The following is a 27,416-nucleotide window of genomic DNA, read 5'->3' as shown; positions in this document are numbered from 1 at the left end:
AAGGGCGAAGACAGTGGTGACAGTAGAGTAGAGTTACCACAGTCATTAAGCGATTACACAGTGGCACATTCTTTTGTGAATGCGAGACAGTGCGAACTGATCAGGTGTCAGTAGAAAGATCAATGTGAGAATACCACAGTGTCAGCCCTTTAATTAGGCCTTTCTCAAATGTGTACGCGCTGAGCATAATTAGCAGATTTAAAATATTTAAAATGTAGGGTATTGCGCCCTCTAACTGGACCCAGTGGGTTATGATGGGCGCTGTATAGGCTGCCCTACGTTTCGACCAGCTCGTGCTCTTTAACGTGCGCCTAATTCTAAGCATACGTAAGCGCTTCCGCATTCCACCCCTCTCAGAAGGCGACCGGCAAACGAACCAGTGCGGAAGCTGCACGGAAATTCTTGAGACAAGGAATGGCTTGGCACGGTGTAGCTAACCGGTGAAAATGTTCTGTGGTCATTGTGGTAAGCTAAATATAGAATTCTAAGCGCAATATAAAAGTGAGGTCCTGTTGAAGATTATTGGAGACAATGTCTTCAGCAGGCTACGCACAGTGCTATCTCACGTTCTTCAAGATATTCTCTTCAGAATGGTCGCCTTAGATGCTAATTTTCAGCGGATCTCGCGTGTTTAAGCCAGCCCTTGCTGCAGAACTAGCAGGAGTAAAAGGGATGGCGCAGCCTTACCGAGCTTGATGCAGGTTTGCGCGTGCATGAGTGTGGGGAGCGGGTTACAATGTGCAGATGGCGACTGTGGTGACATTTATTACCGCATTTTATGCCGTACAGATGAATAATATCCTCCTAAACGGAATATCAAAGATCATTTGGCGTCAAAACACGGTAAAACCATTACACGAATGCTCCTATTGAACACCACGCGGCAATTTGTCTGTTTGCCCACTGACTGTCTCGAACTAGTAGGTTTAGCTGGGTCGATCCAGATATACCATTTTCCTGGCCGTAACATCTCATAATGACGGACGTCAAAATGACTCGGTATTCACAAGGCAGCGCTGCAAGACACTAAAGTTCGCCAAATGTTTAGGAATTACGGCATCCACTTCGCTTTTGATTCCGGGGAGGATGTCGGGACTCTAGGCCTGACCACCCATAGAAAGTGTCCTGATACCTAATGCTAGTTTAGAAATATCCACCGAGATATTTACAGCAGAAGGCAACCAGACTGCGCGTATCACTTTAATTGAAAGCTTCCGTTAAGAAGCTACAACTACAGCTCCACACTGTTCCTGTGTTCGGTGCAGCAAAATAACTTTTCTAAAGCTCCATTTATGTGTATATGGTGCAAGAAATTACTTATTTTTGTGAAATATGTGAACAAACCGACCACTTATTATTTTTTTAGGTTCTAGCAGCGAAATTTATTCACGCCAAGCAAAGTGTCAGGCCGGACAAAGCATAACAACTACAGTAGTTCGAGGCCCGTAACGACATATCTGTGCTACTCCGGGTTGTAAAATATTGTTTCCCAAATTGGCCAATATATGCGTTCATTTGGTTTCAAATTCAAAACGGAACTCGCGCGATGCGTCCGCTAACTGTAGCCCTGATTTCAGGCACCATCTAATGAAATAGATCTCACGGCACTGAACGACATCCTCGTATGATCGCTCAGTTAAATTGGGCGTTTAATAATAATAATAATAATAATAATAATAATAATAATAATAATAATAATAATAATAATAATAATAATAATAATAATAATAATAATAATACAATTATTATTATTATGTAGATAACGTATGGCCTGAATCTTTACACCTCACTTGCTTTGCTAATGGCGAATTTCACAAACGCTATTATTTAGTACAATACATAGAGAACAAGCGTACATTGAGAATATCATAATACACATTAATATATATAATGCGTTGTTTGCCTAACTGAGACAGCTGTGCGTTCCAATAAGGCTTATATGGCCGTGATTAACAAGCATCTGGCCCCTATGTTTCCCTTCTTCTCGTTCATGCTATACCTAGGAAGTCATAGCGCTCATGTATGCGGCATATGTTGGCAGATGCAACAGGCGCACCTAGGAATAGTTGTACTAATGGTAAAATAAATATATGAGGGTTTTAGTTTAGATCAAACAGAAACGATCAAAATGGTAAACGAATCTTCGACGCTAAAGAAGACAAAGTCAACGCACATGGTGATTAAAATGACACGATTACTAAACGTTGATTACGTCTCGCTATTTTGTCTCGTTCTCGTGCTCATTATTCTCTCATTTCGTATCATATTTCACATACAATTACTTTCCACCCGTTCTTGTTCCGCGTCGACCCTTGGTCTACCGTGTATATTTTCCGCGTCAAGACTCTCAAACGCGTTCCTCGCTTCGGTTTGCTTGTTGCTATTTCACGCTACCGCGAGGCGTGGGCCCGTTAGCCCCGAATGTTTGCGGCTTCTTCGTAAAGCACGCCCACGGCTTGCGCGACGCCATTGCGCTGCCAGCGCATCTCCACTTTCCCTGCTTAGGCGACCAAGCTCTCTTCCAGTCCGAATTCTAATTGTAGAGTTACACCACATGACTCCTTTAGGTCCGTAAGAAGAGACGTATATGCAGTTTTGTTACCGACATCTGGCACTTCATGCCATCTGGCGGAGGGCGTGGCAGTTCAGTCAAATGCCACTTGGTGGAGGAACAGTGTAGAGTGATCGAAGCATGGGCGCCTAAATTCCCCCCCATATCTTTTATATTTGCAGCTGATTATACTGACGTTTGATTATATCCTTCGCTGCTGAGTATTGCTACGTGTTGTCGGCATGGTGAGATATCATTTGATGCCATTTTTTATGTTAATTCGACGTCCAAGTCTCTTAACCGAGCCTTTTCTTTTTCTGATAGTGGTTACAAGATACACGAAGCCTGTGTAAAGTCAGCTAAGGTTTTGTCTAAAAAAAAATATGAGCTTGCAGGTTCAACCGCTCAAAGAAATAACTAGCGCTGGTTAAGCTTCAGATCTTGCTCTTTCGCTTCCGCACTCCCATCACCACCCCTCAGCATGGAAGAGTGCGAGACGGCGTGTGACCGAATGTGCATCATGGTGGCAGGCCAGATGACCTGCCTTGGCACCCTGCCGCACCTGCGGGATAAATTCGGCACCGGCTACACAATGCAGCTGGTGCTGGCGCGCACTGAGCCGCCTGAAAAAGAAGTAAACCCGGCGGATCAGCCCATGGAGGGCAAGACCAACAAGGCGCTCGACCAGGACGTGACCAATCTCTTCCCTGGAGTGCGTGTCCTCGGAGACCACGATGTAGGTTTTTCATTTGTTTCGTTAGCAAAGGCCCTTATTGCAGGCATGTCTATTATGAAGGTCAAGCGTATGAAGAACGTTCCGTTAGTTGCTGGTCAGGATTGAAGCAAAGGGGATGAAAAACTTAATTCTTTACGAGTATTTAACATGAACGGTAGGAGGCTCGTAAATAAACTAGCTGATTCTTTACAGTACATTTCGGTGAATTAAGACCCACGCATAGCCGCCATCGCAGAAACTTGGCGGGATTCGGATATACAAGACAACGAGGTAGTTCTCCTACGCTATAAAGTAAAACGCGGTGATCGAGGATCACGAGGTGGCGGTGTTGCAATTGCATCGAAGAAAAATATCCAGTTGGAACCGCTGAGGGGTATACCGCAGAACGAAAGCCTCTAGCACGAAAGAAATATTGGCAAAATGACGGTTCTTCTCGGCGCAGTATACCTACCACCGAACGCGCCTCTCTCGTTTATTTTTTTAGATTCAATCCAAACTTATTTAGATGCTAATAAAAGCTCAGCAACAGACTCATCATTGCTGGGAACTTCAATTTACCTGGCATCAACTGGCTAACTTTGGAAACTAAGACGCGGGAACAAGCTCAGTCTGATTCAGTTATCGACATCGCATTTATTCATTACCTCAGTAGTTCACGATACCACACAACATCTACCCGCCGTGATTGCTCAGTGGCTATGGTGTCGGGCTACTGAGCATGAGGTCGCGGGATCGAATCCCGGCCACGGCTGCTGCATTTCGATGGAGGCGAAATGCGAGAACACCTGTGTACTTAGATTTAGAGGCACGTTAAAGAACCCCAGGTTGTTGAAATTTCCGGAGTCCTCCACTACGGCGTGCCTCATAATCAGAAAGTGGTTTTGGCACGTGAAACCCCCTAATTTAATTTTTAAGCACACAAAATGTCTCGGGATAACTGCAGTCTACCTTAGATCTTGTGTTTCTTGATGGACTTTTCGAGCATTTCGACATGTCTGTAGATAAGGGGATATCGGATCATGAACATGTTTGTGTTCAAATAACAATCGACGAACATAAACTGAAAACAAATGAAAACATTTATTTACCCGCCGTGGTTGCTTAGTAGCTATGATGTTGGGCTGCTAAGCACAAGGCCGTGGGATGGAATCCCGGCCGCGGCGGCCGCATTTCCATGGGTGCGAAATGCGAAAACACCCATGTACTTAGATTTAGGTGCACGTTAAAGAACGTCAGGTGGTCCAAATTATTCCAAGGTCCGCCCCTACGGCGTGCTTCATAATCAGATTGTGGCGTTGGCATGTAAAACCCTAGGAAAAAATAGTATAACATTTCTTACATCCCAGACTGAAAAAGCAGATGGTGCTGGTGTGAATGACTATTTTCTTTCGCGTAGGACAACTTTGATTCCAGTCTTGATGTGAACATGATGTGGGAATCTTTCAAAGCTGTTACCTTTCGCTGTATCGATACGTACGTACCACTCCGAAAAATACGGAGAATAAAACAGAATCTGCGGATTAGCCGCGAAATAATTTAACTGAAGTGTAAGATAAGCCGCCACAGACAGATGAAAACTAAAGACCAAGCGAAGATATCGAGCCTGTGTGCAAAGTTGAGGATTAAAATTGCCGAAGTCAAAAAACTATCTCACGAGGAAGTGTTCGAATTTATGAATCTGCGACTTGGGCACCACGAAATTACACGGAGGGAAAGAAAACAGACACAGCGCTGAAAACACACAACCTGTTTTCTTTCTCTCAGTCTATGTCATTGCGCACTGCATAAGTCAAGGATGCATAAGCTACTCGCCTCGCAAACCACCCTTCTGAAGTTATGAAGTCGTCTACAGATATATTCTGGCTTTATATGTTCCAAAAAGAAAATCATTCGCATTCTATTGCCGTCAATAATAAGGTGGTCACTGACGCTGCCGTTATCGCAGGCTTGTTATAAAAAAAATGTTTTCGCTTAGTGTTCTCCGCACCTCTAAAATCTGATAGTGCGCTCATCCCGCTCGACTGAGAAAAAAAGGCCATACATGGTGCTTAGCTGTGAAGAAATTCTAGCACTTCCGTTTAACATAGGAAAAACTAGGCGGGACCAGACGGTAATCCCGACGCCTTTACGCGAACGTAGGCCGAATGGGTGACGATATATTTAAACATTGTATTCGACGCGTCACTTGCTCAGGCTACAGTCCCTAATGACTGGCTCATACGTAGGGACGTACCCGCGCAAAAATAGGGTGACAAGAAGAAAGACGAAAAATATTGGTCAATATTGTTAAGTGTTTGCAGCAAACTATCAGAAGTCATATTTAGGTCGATCTTCACCTACCTTGAGAGCACCAACTCGTTGTGCCCCATTCCGACAGCATATTTCTACAGTGATACATTTCCACGGAACAGTCGATAATTTTGCGAAGTCGTTAATTATTAAGTAGCAGATAAAGGCGATTTCTCTTGACCTTTCAAGGACCTTTGATAGATTATTTCATGCCGAATTTATTACGGAACTAAGATACGTTGGAATTAACCGAATAATGGTTAAATGGATCACCGCGCACACCAAGGAAGGGACCGAGTACATCGACACTGATGGCAGCAAATCAAAACTGTTGAAATCAAAACCGTGACGTCAGGCGTTCCGCAAGGATTGGTGTTTGGCCCAGTTTTTTTCTTATTCTACCTCAATGATATTGTTCCTAGCATTGACGAAGAACTCTCTGTGCGGCTTGTCGCTGATGATTGTTTGATGTACAAAGTAGTAAATAGCAAGGAAGATCAACAGTAGTTAAGTGAAGCTCTAACGAGTATTGAAAGGTGTTGAGAAATAATGAAAACGAAAATAAACGAGGCGGAAACATTTGTATTGTGCATGACAAGCCAAAGAAAGCCTGTGCTGGAACATGTTTACGCAGTACACTTTGCTGTACTTCCCACAGCCTACATATTTGCGTATCTGGGACCACATTACGGAAGTCTGCAAAAACGTGGAAAAGAAGCTCTGGTTTCTGCGGCGGAAACAGTAATCTGCGTCCCAGTCGGCAAAACTAACGGCATAGCTTACACATGTGAGGTCAACGCTTGAATATGCAAGCATTGTATGTGACCCCGTTCAATGTGGATTAATTGATAAACTAGAAAAGGTGCAACGCAGAGCAGCCAGGTTTACACTTGCCAGGTACGGCTGCCTGCACTTTTCCTCCTTAAGCAAGTTTTCAGTGTCGCTGCTAATGTCTTCTCAGCAAAAACTAGGGACGGTGATCAACAAGATTTAGAAGTTATTGCTAGTGCAGATGAGCAATGATGAAAGGCTGCAGGTGACGCAATGAAGAGGGCGGGGAGGGGGACAAGCCAGCTCGTTTTGTTCGCTGCATCTATGCGGTGGTATTAAAGTTTGGAGGAATGTAATGTAGAAGTGATCAATTGCAATTGACTGATTCCCAAATTACCATCGTGCGGTAGTAATTGGCAACCGCAATCAATTACGCTTTCGAAATAAGTAATTGTAATTGTAATCGGTTACTTTTTTCTGTAATATGTATAAGTCTGGCCTCTGATTACAATATTTCTGAACATTGAGCTGAAGCGGTGGAAGGCTAGAAAAGAGACAGTGACACCGCCACATGGCAATGCCGATTCTGCGAGAGAGCAAGCATGCGAGAGCACGAGCAGACTGAGGCCATTACACGTGTTTTCTCCCCATTCTCCATCTTTTGGAGGTCACATGAGTGGCGGACGTTCGCAGGCAGGCTCACGAAATTGCGACACGAGCTTCGCCGTTTAAGGATTGCTTGACAACGGCGGCTGCGTGATATCCGAAAAAGCATTGCTCGCGGTCTTCAAATGTACAGTGTTCATGTGTGCCTTCGGACATGTGAAGCCATGTGTGTATGGTTAGTAAGCAGAAGAAAATACGAACATTTTATTCATATAGTATTCCAAGACCTTTCCAGCACTAAGGGTGCAGTAATAGTTTCTTCCATTTTAATTTTTAGTTAGTGGAAGTATCAAGCTGCTGGCTTGACTCCTGAGAATGTTTCTGCGGTTTTTGTAATATCTACATACTTCAATAAAATAGAAGGTCAACTGGTTGCCACCACCCCTTAGAATTAACTTAGTACTTAGTACTCCCGAAGTTTATTTAACTGTGACTCTTACTCTAAGCTGCGTGGTAAGTCATTTAGCTGAAAAAATAAAATAGGTAGAACACTGCGATGTTTAACTCAATTTGTATTGTTATTGTAATGCACGTATATTTAAGACGTGTAACACTGCGAATTTCATACTTGCGGCACTACGGATAGAGGGACGGACACGGAGAGAGGAACCGAGTTAACGCTGGATCTGATTCACAACCGCGGCGACGTTATGTAAATAAGTGAACAGGAGCAATCTAGTACGAGCAAAGTGTCCGATGTAGACATTCTCGTCACCCTCTTACGGGATGTAACATCCGCTTAAACGTGCGGCCTGATTGGAACGACAAGAAGGCCTAGTGATGCATACCTGGGTATACTGTGACATCAGCAAGATGCCGGGAGGTGTAGTGAAAGTGCTCAATCTCAAACCATTCTCTCTGAAAACAATGGAACAGCGCTCCGTCAAAGAATGCTTCAGTAAATTCCACACCGACTCCTTTATCGCCACTACCAGGACTAAGAACCTTGTGCATTCGATAACTCTCATCACGACACATTGAATGCGCACAGGTAGTAAAAAAATTATTGCAGGGTTTTACGTGCTGAAACTGCAATCTGATTATGAACGAACGTTCTTGCATTCCGCCTGCACCAAAGTTCCACCACCTGGAGCCGCAACTGCGATCCCGTGCTAAGCTGCGCAAGGCCATAGCCACTAAGCCACCATGGCGGGTGCATAGGTGGCTTGTTGCAGTCATCTTTTCGACAATGTTCTCGAAAAGATGACGGACAAGTAAGCTGCAACAAAGCTTTGGTTGGGGCTAGTTGGTTCATTCTTTCAGTATAGGCAAGGAAGCACGAAAACAAAAAAAAAAAGAAACACAGACCGAAGAAGGGACGCGTAAACACCGAAATTTTCCCCCGGCCTGCTTACGTGTGCCTTCTTCGTCCGTCTTCTTCTCGCTGTGCTCTGTCCATGCGAGAAATAAAACTGTTTCTTGGGCCAACGTGTGGTCAAGTAACGACGCAACACACAGATTACGATAAGGACGGCGTGAAAAGGATTATGGGGTTTTACGTGACAAAACCACTTTCTGATTATGAGGCATGCCGTAGTGGAGGACTCCGGAAATTTCGATTACCTGGGCATCTTTAACGTGCCCCTAAATCTAAGTACACGGATGTTTTCGCATTTTGCCCCCATCGAAATGCGGCCGCCATGGCCGGGATTCGATACCGCGACCTCGTGCTCAGGAGCCGAACACCATAGCCACTGAGCAACCACGGCGGGTCAAGGACTGCCTGCTCTGTGATCATGGGTCCAATCAATGATTGTCCCTCTTCACAGATTTCCTAACATATCGATGGGAATCGCAGAGAATCATTTGTTGCTTGCTTATAATCTGACAACGATATGCCCATCTCTCGAACTGACGAAAGCTGTGGGGAGGCTCCCGCCATAGCAAGCGCGTCCCGTGGGAGACCTATGACAAGAGTGATTTGACGGCAGCGATCACCGACAAAACATAAGATACAGGTGTTGCACTGTAGTAATATTCCCTCGTCCTCGTTTGTTGCACGCATTTTCCGACACCGTCATTTCGCAACCGGTGCTCTGCACTTAGCTAATGTTGTTACTGTGTATTTAAATTTTTCAGGAAATTAAAGCGAAGTACTTGATGTATTGGAGGTAGAAAAATTCTATGCTAAAGTTATTGCAATCTGAGTGTACTTTCGGCTGCAGAACGTTCACGCCTACCACATCAAAGAGAAGCTTCCTTGGAGCGCCGTATTCCAAAAGGTGGAGGAGCTCGAGGAGTCTCACGCTTTCTCCCACGTCATGGTCCAAGACACCAATTTGGAGCAGATATTCATTGCATTCGCGGAAAAGAAGGTTGCAGCAAGCAGAACTTGAGCCACTTTGGTATTTTGGGACTTTATCTTTTTTTAATTATCGGTGAAAACAAACGAACTTTACGAAATCTCCATATACGCTGGCCGCTCCTTAACGTGCATTATGTAACCTTCGTGTCTCTTTATATCGTGTGACTTTCAATTATTTGGTGCCAGCTCTCTACGCACACTGACCTTCATCACGTAGTAAATTGCTGCTCTCAAGAATGCATGCCGCCAACTGACGGCATGTTATTTCATTTCTTTATTTAGCGATTTTGTGCTTTTGTGTTCTGATGCAAAAATGCTGGCTTCACTTTGCACAGCTTCTACACGTACACAAAGTGTTCAACAGAATAAAGGGTAATGCTATACGAATATGTGTCGTACAAGCCTACTGTCACGTGTCGTTTACGTGAGGCACCTTGAACAGCCGTTAAGGGGAAAGCTCTGCCCAATAATTGCTATCTCACACACTACAGCACGTTGGTAGCCTAACGACTTCCCCCGAAGAAATTGCCAGCTGTCATAGTTACAGACTCTCTTTGGATATGTTGTTCGCTTTCCATAGCAACGCATTCAACTCGTTTAAGTGCATTCCGATGTTTAACCCCTGCAACACTACAACAGATTTAATTACTGCGGGCACCAGGCCACCGTGGCTTATACCTCAATGCAATGGCGGATTTCTTAGCCACAACATCTCCAAGTGGACCTGCGGTGCCTATTTTATATAAGGTGGCTTAACTGCATCGGGATACAGAAAATTTCGCTTACAGAATTATTCAAACGAGTTATCGTTGAATAGAACACTAATCATTGAATACATCCGTTTCTGCTGAAATAAACAGTGGCGTTCTTCTCGGCAGTTGGAAGTTTCCTCAACCAAATTACGCCGTCGTATCCCACAATTGAATTTTTGCTTGCATGAGGCTGGTCTGATGTTGCCTCCTTTACGCCATACTTGTAATGAATATTAATCGATATACGACTTCTTTTCCTGCCACAACCATTAGTAAAATGGGAGCACGAGATTACACGAGGCTGTACATTGGAAAGTTGGATTCGTATTAAATGTTTCTTTAATAATCTTATTTGCAGCCTGGACTCAAGGCTTTAGTCACAGTATCCTTTCTTCAAGTATAACAACAAGATCATGGTGCTAGTTTTTGGAAGTTCTCTTCTGTGTTCACTGTTCATTTCAGTGTAATTTATTCTCTAATCTCTTTATTGATCGGGCCTTCGTTTTCTACATCAATATTACCGGCTTTATAATTCTGCTTCATTTAGTTTGACGGCTACATCGCGTGTAAATAGAAAAGGACAGCGCTACTTAAGTAGTCAAATTAGGCTTAGCAGCGCTAAACCAAGTAAAGCTATAAAAGGATAGAGCGAAAAAAAGCTTAACATAACTGTTGTTTCAGTCTGTCCTTTGTTTTTATTATTATTGTTATTGCAATAAACATTTCTCTTCAGCAACCTTCTGCTACCAGATTATACCCCTTAGCGGGTATACGCCATAAATGAGAAGCATCATCATCGTCTCGTCATCGTCATTATCAGGAATGACGTATGAAAACAAAACTATCTGCGTCCTTCTGGCAATAATTCTAAAAACTCCGGCTTAGCAAATGTCCTTCGAACGCAAGGCAGCACGCACATTGCACCGTTGAATTGTGCACAGTTTTAATGGAGAACATTTTTTACAAAATTTTTGTAAAACGCACTCAAAGTTTCAATCTTTAAGTGTACCTGCTTTACCTGTACAAACAATGACATCAAGCTTGCAATGTTTCTACAAAGTCATCCTGCTAACTTAAATGATTTTGTGCATTCTGCTCACAGATGCGCAAGTGATGACTCCATGACTCAACATTAGCTACTGAAGCTGTGTTCCATTACCCGCCGTAGACGGCAATGTAGACGGCTAAGCGGACAGCAGCCATCCTAAGTCTCGTCCCAATTTTCATGAAGACGTCAAAGTAGACAGCTTCGCGAAAACAGCAGTCAAAATCGATGCAGGCCACTTTCCTGTCTTAAACAAGACGGCGGATGAGCAGGACATTTGGAAAGCCGACAGGGAGGTTGTCTGCGCACAAGACAATGTAGACGCGCTATCCTACCTATTATTATATGCTACATCGTGTTTTTTGTTGGTTCACAGATGCAAAAACTTAAAACACAGAAATATTGTGGGCTTTTCGCAACTTTCTTTGTCGCGGCGAAGTGGCATCACGTCGCAGAAGCGTCTTCCGTGCGTTTTCCATATGGCTAGAAACGCATTATAATACATGGCCCCAAAGTTGTCTCGGCTGTCTGCTTAGCTGTCTACGTAGATGGTCTCCGATGCAGGCCACAAGTGGAACACATACTGATCGACGAGGCGGAGCCTATGGTGTTCTGTAGAAACATTAAGGACTATGAGGGGGCCGACCAAGGGGGCGGAATTTTCGTCAAAGAGTAAATCACTATACACTCGGGAGTTGCATTTGAGTTTGAAAACGTGCATTTACTTTTCGGCCTTTCCGCACCGCTTTACGAGCTGGGCGAAAAGACATCCATGCGTTATCATCGCTCATTAGTAAAGACATTTTGTTAGTGCGCACACTGACAATGACACAGGCAGGTAGACTTTATTTATTTGTTTTGCCATTAACAACGCATCCGAACAGAGGACACTGCTATGTAAGCTGCAACTGACAAGAGGTTAGAGAAATGTGTACCTGAGCAATACAAATGAAAAAAAGATATTTGAAGAAAATCTCTCGCAACATTACCGTGCGAGCTTGCGAAACTATGGCTGTTCAAAAATGAACACGCAGTGGGTGCTTGAAGTGGGTGCCGTTCCCTCTCCCGCCTACGCACTAGCGGCGTCTGGTCTGATGCGCCTTTCTGGAAGCCTAAGAAGATGCAGGAGGACGATGTCTTTTTGCCCACGCGAACACAGAAAAGTTCAAGACCACGTGCACCACGCTGACTGGAAAAAGCGGGACAAGGACGAGCTCGTAGAGCAATGAAGTTGCCGCAGATCAATGTGGCGACACGAAAGTTGAGGGCACACTGGCCAGGCTTCCGGTGGTTTCATTTGCCTGTGTTTCATATGGTGCATTTTCAATAAAAATCACTTCCGAACAAATTGCGCTACTGCTCAATTTAGACTCATTCTTGAAACTACTAAAATATACGGCGACACAGCGCATTGACAAGTTTTCTGCTGACGAGCTCCGCACGGTGTTATCAGTATTTGCTATAAATGAGATCGCATATCTCACCATCTGCAATGCACTTTTTTGCAAAAAGCTGTGTCATGTGTCAATTCACGTGGAGCATCGTTGCGGACGCCAACGTAACACACATTTAAGGGTGCGCCAGTATTGCGCACCCCGTAGTGTTGAATTCTATTGAAGGAAGTAAGCACTGGCTGCCGGTAAATTCTTTTCACGCGTTTCTGTGACCTATTTCGGCTGAGATGAAACAAAACAAAAGCAACAGACAGCGATAAGAACTAGGTCGCTTGAGCGTATGTTCCGTGTGATGATTGTAAAGATTTTAATTCCCCGTTTCTGGATTAAATGAGCAAATTGAGTAAATAACCACCTCTTTCCATTCACTATGAATAGATGCAATGCAATAAGCGATCAGCTGCCTTATGCATGTACACACGAACGATCATGAATCTCTTACTTTTTAAAAGTGAGAAAGTTCGTTGTTACTCGTATGTACATGCACAACGCAGCTGATCGCTTTGTAAAACTATGCACCTACATAAACACTTTTGTTCTGTCTCTAAGTGATGTTGCGAGCCAATTCAATAAAGAGCAACAAGAACTATCTAGCAGCTGCGTGCACAACAGCATCGCAGGACTACTTTTTTTTTCGCAGTCACACTAATCCATATTTCAGTGACGTGTCACCAGATTGTGTGTTCATTCTTTAAAACCATATACCATTTAAGAGTATGGTAAGAGTATGGCGGAGAATCTACTGCAGGATCCTTCAACAAAAAGATATTTCCCCACCGTACAGCTATTATGCAGTTTGATAATATACATACACCTGTATTTTCCAAATTGCGATATTACTGAGGCTTCACCTATCCGGTGCAATGAAATGGCGCCAATAGGACGAGCCACCAAGATGCTTGGAAGTTGACGCTTGTCATGTACATGTAGACGTAGGCCTTTGGATTTAGTGGCGGTTCTAAACTTCTTCTCATTTTGTGCAAACCAGCCAATTATTGGTCAATCCACCATGGTGGGTAGGTGTCACATGTGCAGGGCAAAGCGCAGGAGTTGACCGGCAATGTTTTCCAACAGTCGAATCAAACGCTCTGTTCATTTACAGGAAGTTCCTTTCGTTTGGCTTTAAAGCGAATGGCAGTGCTTTCCATGGCAGGTTTTCCTCATCTCATCAGAGGACGTGATCAGTTGAGAACGCGTAGGCAGAGAGGATTTTAGTGCGACTGCGCTGGCGGAGCGAACGTGGATCACCGAGGGAGAGGGACTTCGCCGGTGTCCGAGCGGTACTGACGTCACGCCGGCGTCGTGCAGGACAAAACAGAAATGAGAGGAAAGCGGTGCCGGCTTCTCTCATTGGCCCGTTTCCCCTTGTTTAGCTTGCGGTGCTTGCTCGACGATTGCAACAACGTGCAACAGGGCGCTCAAAATGCCGCCAAGACAGATCCACAGGCTTCTGCGCGTAACAGTTGGCAAATCGACGTCGTCGCAAGAAAGGCTCGCCATCGTCGTCGTACCGCCAAGAGGGCTTCGCCAATGATTGAACGAGAGTAGAAGCTTGAGCGCTCGGCGTCGCGAAGCGGAACGTCAGAAATCTTCTTTCAACTGCTGCGCTTGCAACAACTTAGAGAAACACTTCGTTAATGGCTCTTTCGGTGTGGTATGTATGATAGGCTGTAGGTGCAGTCGGGCAGTAAGCATCGATAACCTAGGAAGAAATAACCGGCAGGACCGACATTCAAAACACTACACAACGAATCAATGCGTGTATTATAATATGTTATTAAAACCTCAAGCAGAATGTCTTCAAGAACTTGTAGGTATATCCTCTGCGTTACAGTAAACCAAGGATAATCACTGACTACTCTTAGTGGGATAGCAATACCATCGGTTTATTTAGATAACCATCTTCGGTGGTTTTTGCATAATTTCTTTCCATAGTGGGACGTATAGCAACCTCGGTTTGAGCGGAAATGCCTACATTCTAAAAACAGTTGCACCCTTTGGGGTGTATATTTGCCACACAACAATAATCGTCACCTGTCTTGTCCGCATTTCCTTACTTTAACGCGGCGAGCCCAGTACATTCCAGTAACGAACGGCATGCGCGTTATTAGCATGACATTGCATTCCCGACAGGAAAGTAACGAGCGCAGCATTTCCAAGAAAGGAAATGCGAGCAAGACATGTGATTGTAGATGTGTGGCAAATATACTCCAAAGGGCGTAAACTTTTCTTAGTGTAGTCAAAGAACTATTAGTTGCGTGCTACGCAAAGCAAGATTGTTTTATAGTCGGTCAATGGCAAAGGTGATTTAATTGTATTTCGCAATTGATGCACTCCATATTGAAATCCACAGCGCCATGCCTGTGTCCATTCCACACCTAATCTATGTGGTTCAGCCGCCCCAAGATGGCAGCCGCTTTTGGAACGGCTAATCGGCTCTACGAACCGCGTTTTCCTTACCTTCTAGCTGCAGTGCTGGATGATTAATTGAGGTATCGGATACCTAGGTGTGCTCTCCATCGAAATGTATTTGCTGTAGTCAAGCGGCTAACAATGTAGTAGCAGAACGAGGTGAGCAGACCACGTCTTGCGTAACCTCGTTGCGCGCGGGCGTATATGTTACACGAGTGTGTGGTGTTTCACTGAGAATATAGTGCAATTGTAGTTTGGTGATCAGTCTGGAACTTCATTCTTATTATAGGCAAACAAACACGGTCTTACCGTCGGTTCCCAGGAGCCAGCGCAAAAGTGATTGGCGGGCAGCCAGCTTTTATTCCTTACGGAATGGGATGAATGCGCATCCGCGTCTGTATAATTGCTATCGCAATAGTTATTGCTACTCATTACTGTCGCAATGATAATGTTGAGGCACGGCCCGATTCATGGTGAATGCGTATGGTACAGTACGCGCTTATCAGTCCTTGCGGTCTTCATCATCCCGATGGGCTATGATTGCTAAGACGAAGGTGAAGGTGCCACTCGACTCCTTACATGTGCCATAGCCTAATCATTATCTTGAAGTTGTGGAGCGCGAAAGAAAACAACCGACACGTAAGCTGAAGAGCTGATCACTGGAGCCTACGCCCCACTACCATCTATTTCCTTCGTTGTTCTAGGTGGGGGCGCCACCTGACATTATAGCAGATGCGGGCGCTACAGGGCTCCCGGCTAGACTCCAAGGGCGAAATGGGCGCGATGCGGACGTTCTTGACGTTGTAAGGGAAGCTGGGTAATCCGTGCTCTGGAGATGCAGATAGGTGATTGGTGTGTCCACGTTGACCGGCTTGAGCCGATCTATAGAGACTGTCTCGTCAAGTCTACTGCGCAATGACAAAAGTCTTAGTGTAATGGCGTAGAACCCGAAAAGGCCCGTCGTAGCCCGGCGCAATAGGCGCCCGGATACCGCCTCGCCTAAGAAAAAGTTCGACAGCGTGTTACACTCATGTAACACGGGAAGGCGTTACAGAGAGCTGACGGAAGTACAAAGTCGGAATGTAAAATGCCAACGAGAGAGCCACAGGCTTGCAAATGAGCTTAAGCAGACATACAACTCAAACAACTAAAGCTGTTGCGGGTGCTAAATGCATGGTAGTGTCTGCAACCGTGCTACTGTGACAGCAGGATTTCTTGAGGTCAAAGTCAATACATCCATTCTCATTTGGCTTCGCACTTGAAGTTTTTCATCGGTTACTGCTTCCAATACAATGGCCTTGTGGAGAAGCTGAATGCGTTTGAGCTATTGCAGCTCTTTGGTCGGCTTCGGGGCATTTCTGAGTCCAAGATAGAGGTGGCCGTGCTAGCCCTAATGGCGCTCACCGACCTCGATATGCATGTGCCAAAGCATTGCGGTGTGTACAGGTACATGTAAGCTGCCGCGCTATCTACAAAGCCCGAAAAAAATGAAAAGCGCAAGATCAATATTTATGAAACCACACTATTTGGATGTTTTTGAATACGCCATACAAATTGTGCACTGAATCCCATTGGACCAAAGATCTCCAGTGGCAGTGAACATCCAAAGGACATCCTACAAAGAATATTTTGACGTCCTTCGGATGTCCACAGAAGTTCCAATATACTACGCATGTCCGTACGATCGTCCGACGCAAGGGAAATGTACATCCAAAGAATGTCCATCGCACATCAAAATCGTATATTCGGACGTCCACAGGACATTTGGATATAACCCACTGGACCGCCAACGTCTACAGATGCCCAGCAAAGATTAAAAACGACACACTCGGACGTCTCTGGATTATCCATGGAATCGTCCCATGCACGCGAACTGACGTTCATAGAAACGTCCCACAACCGTCATAATGGTGTATTCGGACATCCAAGAGATGTTTAAATAGGTGTTCTTATTGCATAACCCTCAGTACGTCCTAAGGAGATTTTTGTCAGGATGTAGAACGCTTCTGGGACATTTTGTTACCAATCATCCAAAGGACGTTTGTGGGACATTTCACTGTCGATTTAGGATATCCACAGGACGTCCATATTGATTATAAATTAACCTAATAGGAACGGTCCTCATAATGTGCCCTAACAGTGCAGCAGGCCTCCTGCATTTTACAAATCATTAACAAAGTAAGTTTGGCCTGGTTTTGTGTTCGCTTGTGGGGAAATAATGAAAAGGAATTTCATGGCTCTTGAAGACCCATCCCAGTGGTCTAATAAGGCGACCAAACATTTTTGTCATGCAAAAGCTGAAGTACCGGGAGACAGGCCAGGAATACAGCCCACCGCATCTCCAAGCATGCTAAAGAAGGCTAGAATGCAGCTAAGCACTGTGCACATAATTCCGTGGTACGGTAAGCTAATAGATTGCTACAGTTTCATAAAAAATGCAAAGGAAGTGAGTAGGAGGCCTACTGCAGGCTCGCTCACATCAGTGGTTGCAGGCATATAAATGCAATATTTGCTGGAGAATTCACAGGTGTCTTAGCTACGAAAGAACCTGCTCCAGGATTTCTACAGGCCTGCTTCAGTGATCGCACACAGTAAAAGTACTAAAGATTTGATAGACACACTGGACAATAATAAAATTACTAAAGGATCACTTAAGCAGTTGCAGACACAAATATTACTGGAGAGTTCACAGGTACAAAAGCAGTTACAAGACACTTGCTTCGGCACAAAACCAAACTGATTTCACAGGTACTAGAAGTTACAAGAGACTTGCTCTACGTGAGGGCTCTCAAACACAAATTCACCGTAAGTGTTCACAGGCTCGAAGGCCTCTAAGCAAGTAAACAGAAACTGAATGCAACATTTCCGTGGTTACAGCCAAATATTGCTGAAGCTGTCACAGGTACCTTTGCGACTACACAATTGACTAAAGGCTTGCGGCATTGCTCGCTTCGGTAGTCATAGACAAAAAATGCATTATATGAGTTTGCCTGTACCAAAAGCTAAGAGAAGATTTGTGTGGGCTTGCTTCAGCGGCAACACACAAAAGCAAGTTCATCCTGAAAATTCACGGGTATCAGACAACCTCGATGGAAGTTGCCAGAAGCAAAGCGTGGCTGTTCTTCCATGGCAGCAGATGCGAATACGTCTGAAAAGATCAGAGGTATTTTGGCGACTAAACATTTTACTAAGGCTCACTGAAGGCTGGCTCAGCGTTCGCAGGCAATTACACTGCCGTTCACATATACTAAGAAATTTTGCGGGCCTTTCTGTAGAATTGCTTAAACAGTTACAAAGACAAAAATTAGCACAGAGTTCACACGTACATCGCCCCAGAAGGAAGTTACCACACGCTGGGTGCAGCCTTTCATCCATGGTTGCAAATACAGAACAGAAGAGATCCCGATTACGCTGCACAATTTACTAGTCATTCTGCAGGATCGGTTGCTAGAGGTCGTGGATTTGGTCCCAATCGCGGCAGCCGCATTCCGACGGGTCGAAATAGAAAACGCACGTGCACTTAGATTTTGGAATACGTTAAAGAGCATCACGGTGTCAAAATTAATCCGGAGTCCCCCACTACGGCTTGTCTCATAATCCGAGTGTGATTCTGGAACCTACAGCCCCATAATCCAATTCAAGTTTAATACTTCTGCCGCAGTGCGATGCGACAACGCTCAACCCTCTCAGGAGTTATAAAATATGGCGCACAACACCTCAAGCAAACACTTCTCCCTGTGTGTTCTGTGTATTACGCAGACAAACAGCAGTGGTGCACGCCAGGTAACTTTTAACATCAACTCACCACTCTCGTGTTAGCCTAAACGGTGAAGAAATTAAGCTTTAGCCGTCAACATCACCGCTAATTACCGTCAATCAAGGCATCCAGCATGGAAAGCTTTGCTTACATCGATTCCCACAGTGCGCGGGATCTGCATAAATTTTTTACAACCTGTTCAATGTTTTCGTCCTCCACAGTTATGCTGTGGAAGCGGTCATACTGTGGAAGCGCGTCCTTTTTACTGCACTGTATGAATGAGTGAACTCGTTTTCGAAATATATTCTCTAATAATGTTGTATTTTTGATATCATTGTCTTACGTAAGCTACACAGGGTACTCAGGCACTCTCTAATGAAATGGTTTCACTTTTTGTCTGAGCACGCTCGCCATTGTGACGCAAATCAACATAACTTGAACGCACGGCTGCTGCTTACGGCGTGGCCGGTAGCTTTGTATGCACTGTGCTTTCGACGTTTAGTTCACGTTGGAGCGAGAGATGGACGCAGGTCAACTCAATCGATGCTGCTGGCGCGATTGCTCACTCCAGCATTTTGATAGCGAATTTCCGCGCCCATCTAGCGAGATGTGTTCACGTTTACCTGTGCGCCCGTGACACCGTGATTGTTAATTTAGTTAGAACACCTTCTCGAGCTCGTTAGTTTAAATCCATGATAGAATGTGTAAGGGCGACTGAACGAGGACGTAGAATGAAACAGACCCAGAGGGGCAGTGCTGTCTCTTTGTATCTATCTCTTTCTACTTCCTTGTTCAGTCGCGCATATACATATTATATCAGTGTTGATTTAGTTAGCAGGCGAGTGTTTATAAGTTCTTATGGCCGTTAAAACTACTATCCTTAATTCACCCCGATATCTACTAATTTGCTATCACTATCGCTGCTTAGACTTTCGGGCGAAACTGTGACTTTTTTAACAAAGTAAATAAATAATACTACATGAGAGACAACGCTTCCACGAACACCCAAACCATATATTATGCTAACTTACAGGCAGCATGGAACAAGCAATGTCACAATATACAGTGCCGGTGCTTTTTTGGCGCCGTCTACAAAACCTCATCAACGAAATTGCACTTGAAGGCACAATGACCCCTTCATAAGGCTATTGGCTGGATTTGTGAAAGCCATCATAATTAACCTTCACTTTATCAGGGTCAAGAAAAGTGTATGCTATGCCAACGCTTCTAAGATTACTTCTCGTACTTCAATATTACAAAATGCATTGCCTTGAAAGACTCGACGCAATTTTTTTTTCCACTTTCGGTACTCGGATGCCGTCGCTTGGGGCGGCTCCTTCAAAGTGCAAGGTCCTGCCGTCGCTGCCGTCGCTAACCTCTACCGCGAAGTGTTTGGTTTCTACCACCTCCTTTCTTTTTTTTTTCTTTACCTCTTCATTTTCCCGCTTTGAAGTTCTGTTTTTTCTATGTTTGGTTGACTGCAAAGAACATGCCCTCCTTATCTTCTAATAGCAAGCAAACGCATTTATTAAATATAATACGTAGTAATTGCTAGCTTTATCATTGTACTAGCAGTAGCAGTAGTAGTAGTAGTTTCTGTTGTTGCTGTCACCTTTTTCTTATTGTTCTACCTCCCGCATTAGGGCCAATCACCCGTTGTAGGTATGCGTCAATATCTGAGCCATCATCATCTACACTGCATGCGCCATGCGCGGAATCAATCTCTGTAGCTGCGCTCTATGACGCGCCTTGCTAGCGGACGCTCGAAAATAATGAAGAAAAGAATGCGAAACCACCAGCCCCTCGTGTAGATGGTGTTTAAATCAACAGCAGCAACGACCAGTAAAGCCCGCGTGGGTCCGTATACGACGTTCATTGGGCACACGATTGCAGGACAATAGAATGTTCGCCTAACCGAATATCGTCTCTCCTGAGAAAGTAGGTATATTTAGGAAAACTATCAAACAGAAACAAGTTCAAAAAATTTTATGCGCATTTTACTAAGCAACTGTTTCATAAATTATATGGAATTGTGCGTATATGGAATTAACGAACGATTCCTATAGTGAGTTAAGCCTAAACAAGTTCGACTGGACTCTTAACACACTACTCCTTCAAAAGAAGATGGCATGTTCCCTAAAAATGAAGGAATTAAGAGCACAACAAGATATAGTCAAATTGGGCATTTTCTGACACACCACTTAGAATTCATAGTTTATTTCCACATTCTGGAATAAAAACACACAAATGTCGCTCTCGTCAAAAATATTTGACAGAATGAAGCCGCTAGGGCTCAAAGAGAAAGTCAAAGAAGAACGCTGGAATCTGGCGCGGCCATGTTGCACTTTGACGACCTCCCAGTGGAACTCGTCCTCAAGATATTCGCTTACCTTCCGCAATTCTGGCTGGCGACAATAGCCCAGGTGTGCGAGCGATGGAAGAGTTTGGCCTTCGACCCTTGGCTCTGGAAAGAGGTGCATATCAACCTGCGGGATATGGAAAGTGAGCACCAGGTGCGCGAGGTCCTAAACAGGGCCACCATGATCCGCAAGCTTGATGTCTCCGGCATCATCTACATCGAAGACATCGCTGCTTGCTCGACGCACTTCAAACTGGTGAAAGAGCTGGTGATACCAGGCCGTGCGCTCTCACATCGCAGCATGCCAATCATTCTACGAAAGTGCGAGTCCCTTACCACCGTGACGTTGCGTGGAAAGGACATGCTGCTGCCGAATGACGTACGCCATCTCCAGAGCTTAAAATGCCTTAAAGTATTCTCGACCACACGAGAACTGCGCATCGAGGACGGCACTATTCGCCAGCTGTGCGCCAGTTGTCCTTTGCTTGCACGACTGGATATCAACTCGGACTGCGTACGCGATCGAAGCACATGGGGGTGCCTCGAGTCACTGCAGCATCTGACGTGCCTCGCGGTAACTCGTATGTCCACAGGCGGATTGGTGCACCTGTCTAAGGCACGTCCAAACCTGGAGTCGCTCATGATCGGCACCATTTGGAACGAGAACGACGTGACGGTGGCACAGGCACTTCAGTCTTTCCTGAAGCTCCGGATCCTTTCAGTGAATGGGGAGTGCGGCACAGGATGGTTCGACTCGCGGTTCCGAGCGCCGAGAGAACTGGAACGCTTCGATGTTCAACAGCTCCACATGGAAGAGCACCAAATCAAACACCTCGTGCAAAAATCCGGGAACAAGCTTCGTCACGTCACCATCAGTGCCAGAACGCTCACACAAAATGTCCTCAACTTGCTGCGCGAGTGCAAGAATCTGGAAAGCGTCGCAGTATACGGCGTCTGTGGGGGAGACATGCTGCTTAGGATGCTCATCGCGTTGCCGAAGCTAGTTCGCACCCAGTTGGACGTTGTCGGTGAGGCTTCGGAGGCCGTAAGCCAGTTGAACACGGTAGTAGATGTTCAGGACAAGTCTGCCAAGGGCCATACACGGCTCGTGCTTCGTGCGCATTGTGCGTCGCAGGCGGCAGAGGACGATTTGATACGCGCGGTGTGGAACCTCAGGGAGTTCCTCGCTTTCAACACGGGTCTCTCGATGAACCACCTCCGCGATTTGGAGGAGCAGTGCTGCCGAATGAAAGAAGGGCAGCTTTTTTGGGTGGCCTGGAGAAGAAAAGTATTGCGCACAGTGCGAACTTCGCTTCCAGTCATGAGCAGTACGTTAAAGTATCTCGTCGTCAACATACACGAGAACTGAACCCTCGCGGGCATTAAAAAAGAAACCAAATGCGAGTTCTGTTCACCGAATATCCTCAAAATAAATGTAAATTCGTTTGCAATATGAAGAGATTGCTGTTCATTCTCAAAGAGAGTAAACCTAATCGCGCATTTGAGGAAAACTATTCTAGCGCAATGAGCATTCTTGTCTTCTTCAGGCGTTTTCAGCCTATCTATCTATCTATCTATCTATCTATCTATCTATCTATCTATCTATCTATCTATCTATCTATCTATCTATCTATCTATCTATCTATCTATCTATCTATCTATCTATCTGTCTGTCTGTCTGTCTGTCTGTCTGTCTGTCTGTCTGTCTGTCTGTCTGTCTGTCTGTCTGCCTGTCTGCCTGTCTATCTATCTGTCTATCTATCTATCTATCTATCTATCTATCTATCTATCTATCTATCTATCTATCTATCTATCTATCTATCTATCTATCTAGCTCTTGTCTGTCTGTCTGTCTGTCTGTCTAACTCGTGAAAAAGACAAACACTAGCAATGCGGCGATGAGAATCAAACAATGATAAGCCGAATTCTGTTTCCAGTGCTGATATACTGACGTCCTAAGGTTACTTAGAATGAATAAATCTTGTATCTCGATTTTGAGGCGATTCGAGTTGCTCGATGAGATATATTTGAGGCGTGCTCCAAATGGCGGATGCGTATTCTAATTTAGTCCTGACGAAGAAGTGACAGGCTAGTAAATTTACATTTTGGTAGGGTGGCGCAAATGGCGTTTTAAAAACCCGAGTGTTTTGTTAGCAGATGAAATGATGTTCGTAATGTGCATTGCCCAGCTTAAATCATTATTAGAAAAGGTTACTCCGAGATATTTGTTGGAATGAACTAGTTCTAGATTGCCATCAGCGATTTGGTACGATAAAACAAGTAATGTCAACGACGGTGGAAGGAGACAGTTTTACATTTATTAGGCTTTAGTTCCATTAGCCGAAGCTTACACCATTCTTGTACACTTCGCAGGTCATCTTAAATAGACTTGTTGTCGGAAACGCTGGTAATCTTGAGATAAATTACGCAATTGTCCGCAAACATACATGCATTGGTAAGTTATTAATGTAAATTAGAAATAGAAGTGGACGAAGGACAGACCTTGAGGGACGCCTGAGGTTACAGGGGCAGAGTTATTTGTTTCTTTGTTGATAGACTGATTATGAAGGGTTAATGAAGAATTCTTTAGTTCAAGCTATGGTATTGGTATTAAGATGTAAGGCGGCAAGTTTTAGTAGCCGACGCTCATGAAAAACTTTGTCAAAAGCTTCTGCGAAATCTGGAAAGCTGGCGTGAGTGTGAAAGTTAAAGTCAATGTTTACATGCAAGTCATGAACAAACATAGGTAGTTGCGTTTCGCAGGAAGAACCTTTCCTTAAGCCATGCTACTCAGAATGAAAAAAAAGATGTTTGCGTCAGGGAAGTCCAGATATGCGTGTAGACGATATGTTCAAGGTTTTTGCAGGGTACACTGATTAATGAGATGGGGCGATCATACAATGGGGAGTGTTTGTTACCCGATTTGTAGACTGGAACGACCTTTCCGTGTTTCCAATCTGGAGGCAGCACGCCTCTTGGAACGGACTGTGGAAATAGGAGACAGAGATATGCTACACAAGTATTTTTAGTGTTTTGAGAAGTTTTGGCGTAATGTCGTCCATACCAGCTGACGATGAAAGTTGGACATTGTGTATTAGGCATGAAATGCCGCATCGAAAAAAAAGTATTTGGTGGCATGGTACATTCAAAGTTTGCTTGGGGAGCAGAAAATGACAGTTCAGTTTCTTGACTAAAAGCTGATGCAAAGGCGGTGTTAAACACGTGAGCACATTCAGCGTCGGTTAGGGCATCACCTGAGCCACTCGATAAGGTCGATCATGTTCCACACATCAGCGTGAAAGAATGGGCGTTCGGCTTGATGTACGGCTTGCAGATAAGCTATTTCGGCGGTATTGCACTTATTCCATGCATTAGAGGTGTCACGCTGCTTAGCTGCATGGAAGAGACGCTTTTCTTGTTTTCTCATTGTTTCAGTGGTTTACTGAACGTGGGTTGTGCTGAATTGGAATGAATGTTAAATTGGGGAATTGATTTGCCGACCAAATCATTTAGTTTCTCTTTGGAAAGCCGCCAATTATCGCCCATGTTATGGCAATGAAGGGCACTTTCAGAAGTGGGGTGAAATTGTTTGAGTTCATGATTAATTGCTTCATAATTACCCTTATCACACAAACACAGTTTTTTAACAGTCGACGCAAAAACTGGTTTAATTACGATGTCGACGTGAACGACTATATGGTCACTGATTTCGGCAAGATAGGCGATGGATGACACGCCCTAGGGATTATTTGTTAAGACGAGGTCCAGAATATTTGGCAGTTAGCGGTGACTCGGGTTGGTTCTGTGAGCACTTGGGATAAGTTGACGCATAACTCAAAGGAACTCGTTAGATTCCCTTGATGTAGCCGCTGATGCAGGCCGTTGTGGCCGCTGCGTTGTCGTCATTCCAGGTTTGTCATGCCGTCGTCGGCACGCCATCATCATTACACAGACGTCATACATTCGTTGTCGTAACGTCGTCGTGAGGCCGTCGTGGTCGTTTCAGCGTCGTCATTACAGCTTCTCGTCATGCAATCGTCGTCACGCCCTGTTCACCGACACAGTTACCTGAGTTGTCTAATACCATCGGCTACTAGAAATGTGCTCCTGCTCGGGATGTCGTTGTGGCTGTTGCATAGGCATCTTTCTAGGTTTTTAATCCCACTCTCGTCAAACTGCCGCTATCGCTCCATCTACACTCGTCATGATTCGTTGTCACGCTGCCGTGGGGCCGTCGTGGTCATTTGATCGTCGTCATTCCATCGGCTTCACATATTCATCGTCATAGTCTTCGTGACACAGTCGTCGTCGCAAACCCGCAGTCATGGCATTTTTGTCACGCCATTTGCATCCCAACAACACTGCGTCATCGTCGTATAGTCGTCGTCATGCATTCGTTGTCGTGCCTTCGTCGTCACAAAGCCGTTGGCATGCCAGTGTCGCCATGGCGTCGTCGTGACGCTGTCGTTTTACCATTGTGGAAAGTTTTCCGCACGCTAAACGAATACCACCATGAAAAGGACACAAAGAATTGTCTTCGTTTAGTGTACGCAAAATTTTCCAGAATGAAATCAAACCAACTAGCCGGCCTTTGAGTCTTATTGTAGTTTTACCATCCCTATCACTTCAAACACGTCATCCCCTTGTCGTTATGGCACATAGTCATACAGGCTGTTTCGGTCTATTGACGTTCCTTCTTTGTCATTCTATGACAGTCATGTATAGTCATCATGCAATGCTGATATGTCGCTGCTCTCATGCCGGAGTCATTGCGTCGTTTTCAGACAGTCGCTTTTATGCATTGTCATACTGTCGTCGCCATGCGGTCGTGGTTGTGTCAATATCCTCATTCCAGCTTGGCCATCCTTTTGTCGTTTTGGCGAAGTCATTACACCATCGTTCTCAAGTCATCGTCCTTATACCATCATTAACATTTCAGAATAGTCCTGTCATTGCCGTCGTCGGCACAGCGCCTTTGACATTCCATCGTCGTCCCTGCGTCCTAGGATGCTCATGGACGGCCTCGGCAAGCGAGTGCCAACAGCAAAATGGGTCGATACCGCAGAGAGTGCGCGTCACATGTGGCTGAAGCAACGCAACTGTCAGAATGACCACTATGGATTTTAAACAAACGTGACTTGACCAATGGGATTCGTCACTACAATGCTCGAAAGCTAATCGCATTAGCGTCGACAGTCATCGTGAGATGGGTTCTTCTGTAATTTTTTTTTATTCCAACGCGCCACTGAAACGCATGCTTCATTTAAAAGTCTGGCTAAAATATCGAACGCTATGGTGAGTCTCGCAATGTATTAGCATTTCTCAACATGCAAGTGTCAGCACTTGCAGCATTGGCTACCCTCTTCATTAATGTATGCAATTTACCCTATTTTAGTGTCCGCTCAAGAAACCGCATGCTCCGTAGCCACGACCACTGGATCTGATCTTTCACTTGCAAAGAAGCAAGCTTCGTGCTTATTTGCTGATTTGATACTGTAGCATAGCAGCGGCAGCCTAGCTGTCGTCATGCAAGAAGGGAGACGTTGACGACCGGGTGATTCACCGAGAACAACTCACAAGTGTTTATTGCACGTATATATAAAGTAAATTAATAAAGGGAAATCAGACATCCACCCGTTCGTAGCAATTGCTACAAAGGAAACTCATACGGGTTCCTCGAAAGAAAAGCCTCAGAGTTGAAGAAAAATTCTTCCTGGTCCGGGACTCGAACCCGGGACCACCGCCTTTCCGGGGCAGCCGCTCTACCATCTGAGCTAACCAGGCGGCTAGCAGATGGCAGGGCGAAGTCGAATTTGTCGACAACACACGAAGCAAAGGCAAGTGTTTGACGTAGTAGTTCTGCGGAAACCCGCAAGATGGAGAGAAGTAATTAATAAAGGGAAATCAGACATCTACCCAGAATAAAGTAAAGGGGAGAGGGGGGATGTGGAGAGTGAACATAGAAAAGAAACTTGGTGCATGCGCATTGATAGCACGCACATGACGCGGCTGTTGTATACCGAATTTTACATTTCTTCCCACTTTAAAACGCTGCATTGGCTTGCATGAGGTTGTGGAGCATCGAAGAGGTTGTGTGGTTACTTTGTCTGCCCCGGATGCCACGAGTGTTTGAACAACAGGCGCCTGGTGGTCCACGTCTGGAAACGCTTCTTGGGGTGAAGATTCCCCCGTGTCGTCGGGGCTCGCGGAAGGCTGTTGGCTGAGTGGTGGTGCGCTTGGTGTATGGTCCCTGCTGATCGTGCATGGGTCGGTGCCCGGTGGTTCATCTTGAGAGGATCCAGTACGGGTGCGCACGTGG

The 27,416-nt window shown here is 45.0% G+C and overlaps 1 protein-coding gene and 1 non-coding gene across 2 annotated transcripts in view; one reads left to right on the top strand and one right to left on the bottom strand.

Moving 5' to 3' along the window:
• The window catches only part of LOC142570581 (ATP-binding cassette sub-family A member 2-like), a 92,683-nt gene extending 82,562 nt beyond the window's left edge, over positions 1-10,121 (top strand). Inside the window, exons 9-10 of the mRNA XM_075678952.1 lie at positions 3,032-3,287; positions 9,179-10,121. Coding sequence (XP_075535067.1) covers positions 3,032-3,287; positions 9,179-9,349 — 427 coding nt within the window. The 3' untranslated portion in view covers positions 9,350-10,121. The remainder of the gene's footprint in view (positions 1-3,031; positions 3,288-9,178) is intronic.
• Positions 10,122-26,807: 16,686 nt separating this feature from the next.
• Positions 26,808-26,881, bottom strand: TRNAS-GGA (transfer RNA serine (anticodon GGA)). The gene has a single exon. It is a non-coding gene; the product is annotated as a tRNA-Ser (tRNA).
• Between the last annotated feature and the right edge of the window lie 535 nt (positions 26,882-27,416).

The sequence above is a fragment of the Dermacentor variabilis genome, chromosome 2, assembly GCF_050947875.1.
Source record: "Dermacentor variabilis isolate Ectoservices chromosome 2, ASM5094787v1, whole genome shotgun sequence".
NCBI lineage: Eukaryota > Metazoa > Arthropoda > Arachnida > Ixodida > Ixodidae > Dermacentor > Dermacentor variabilis.
Note: the sequence above shows the minus strand (reverse complement) of the source record. Positions and strands in the feature narration are given on the sequence as shown.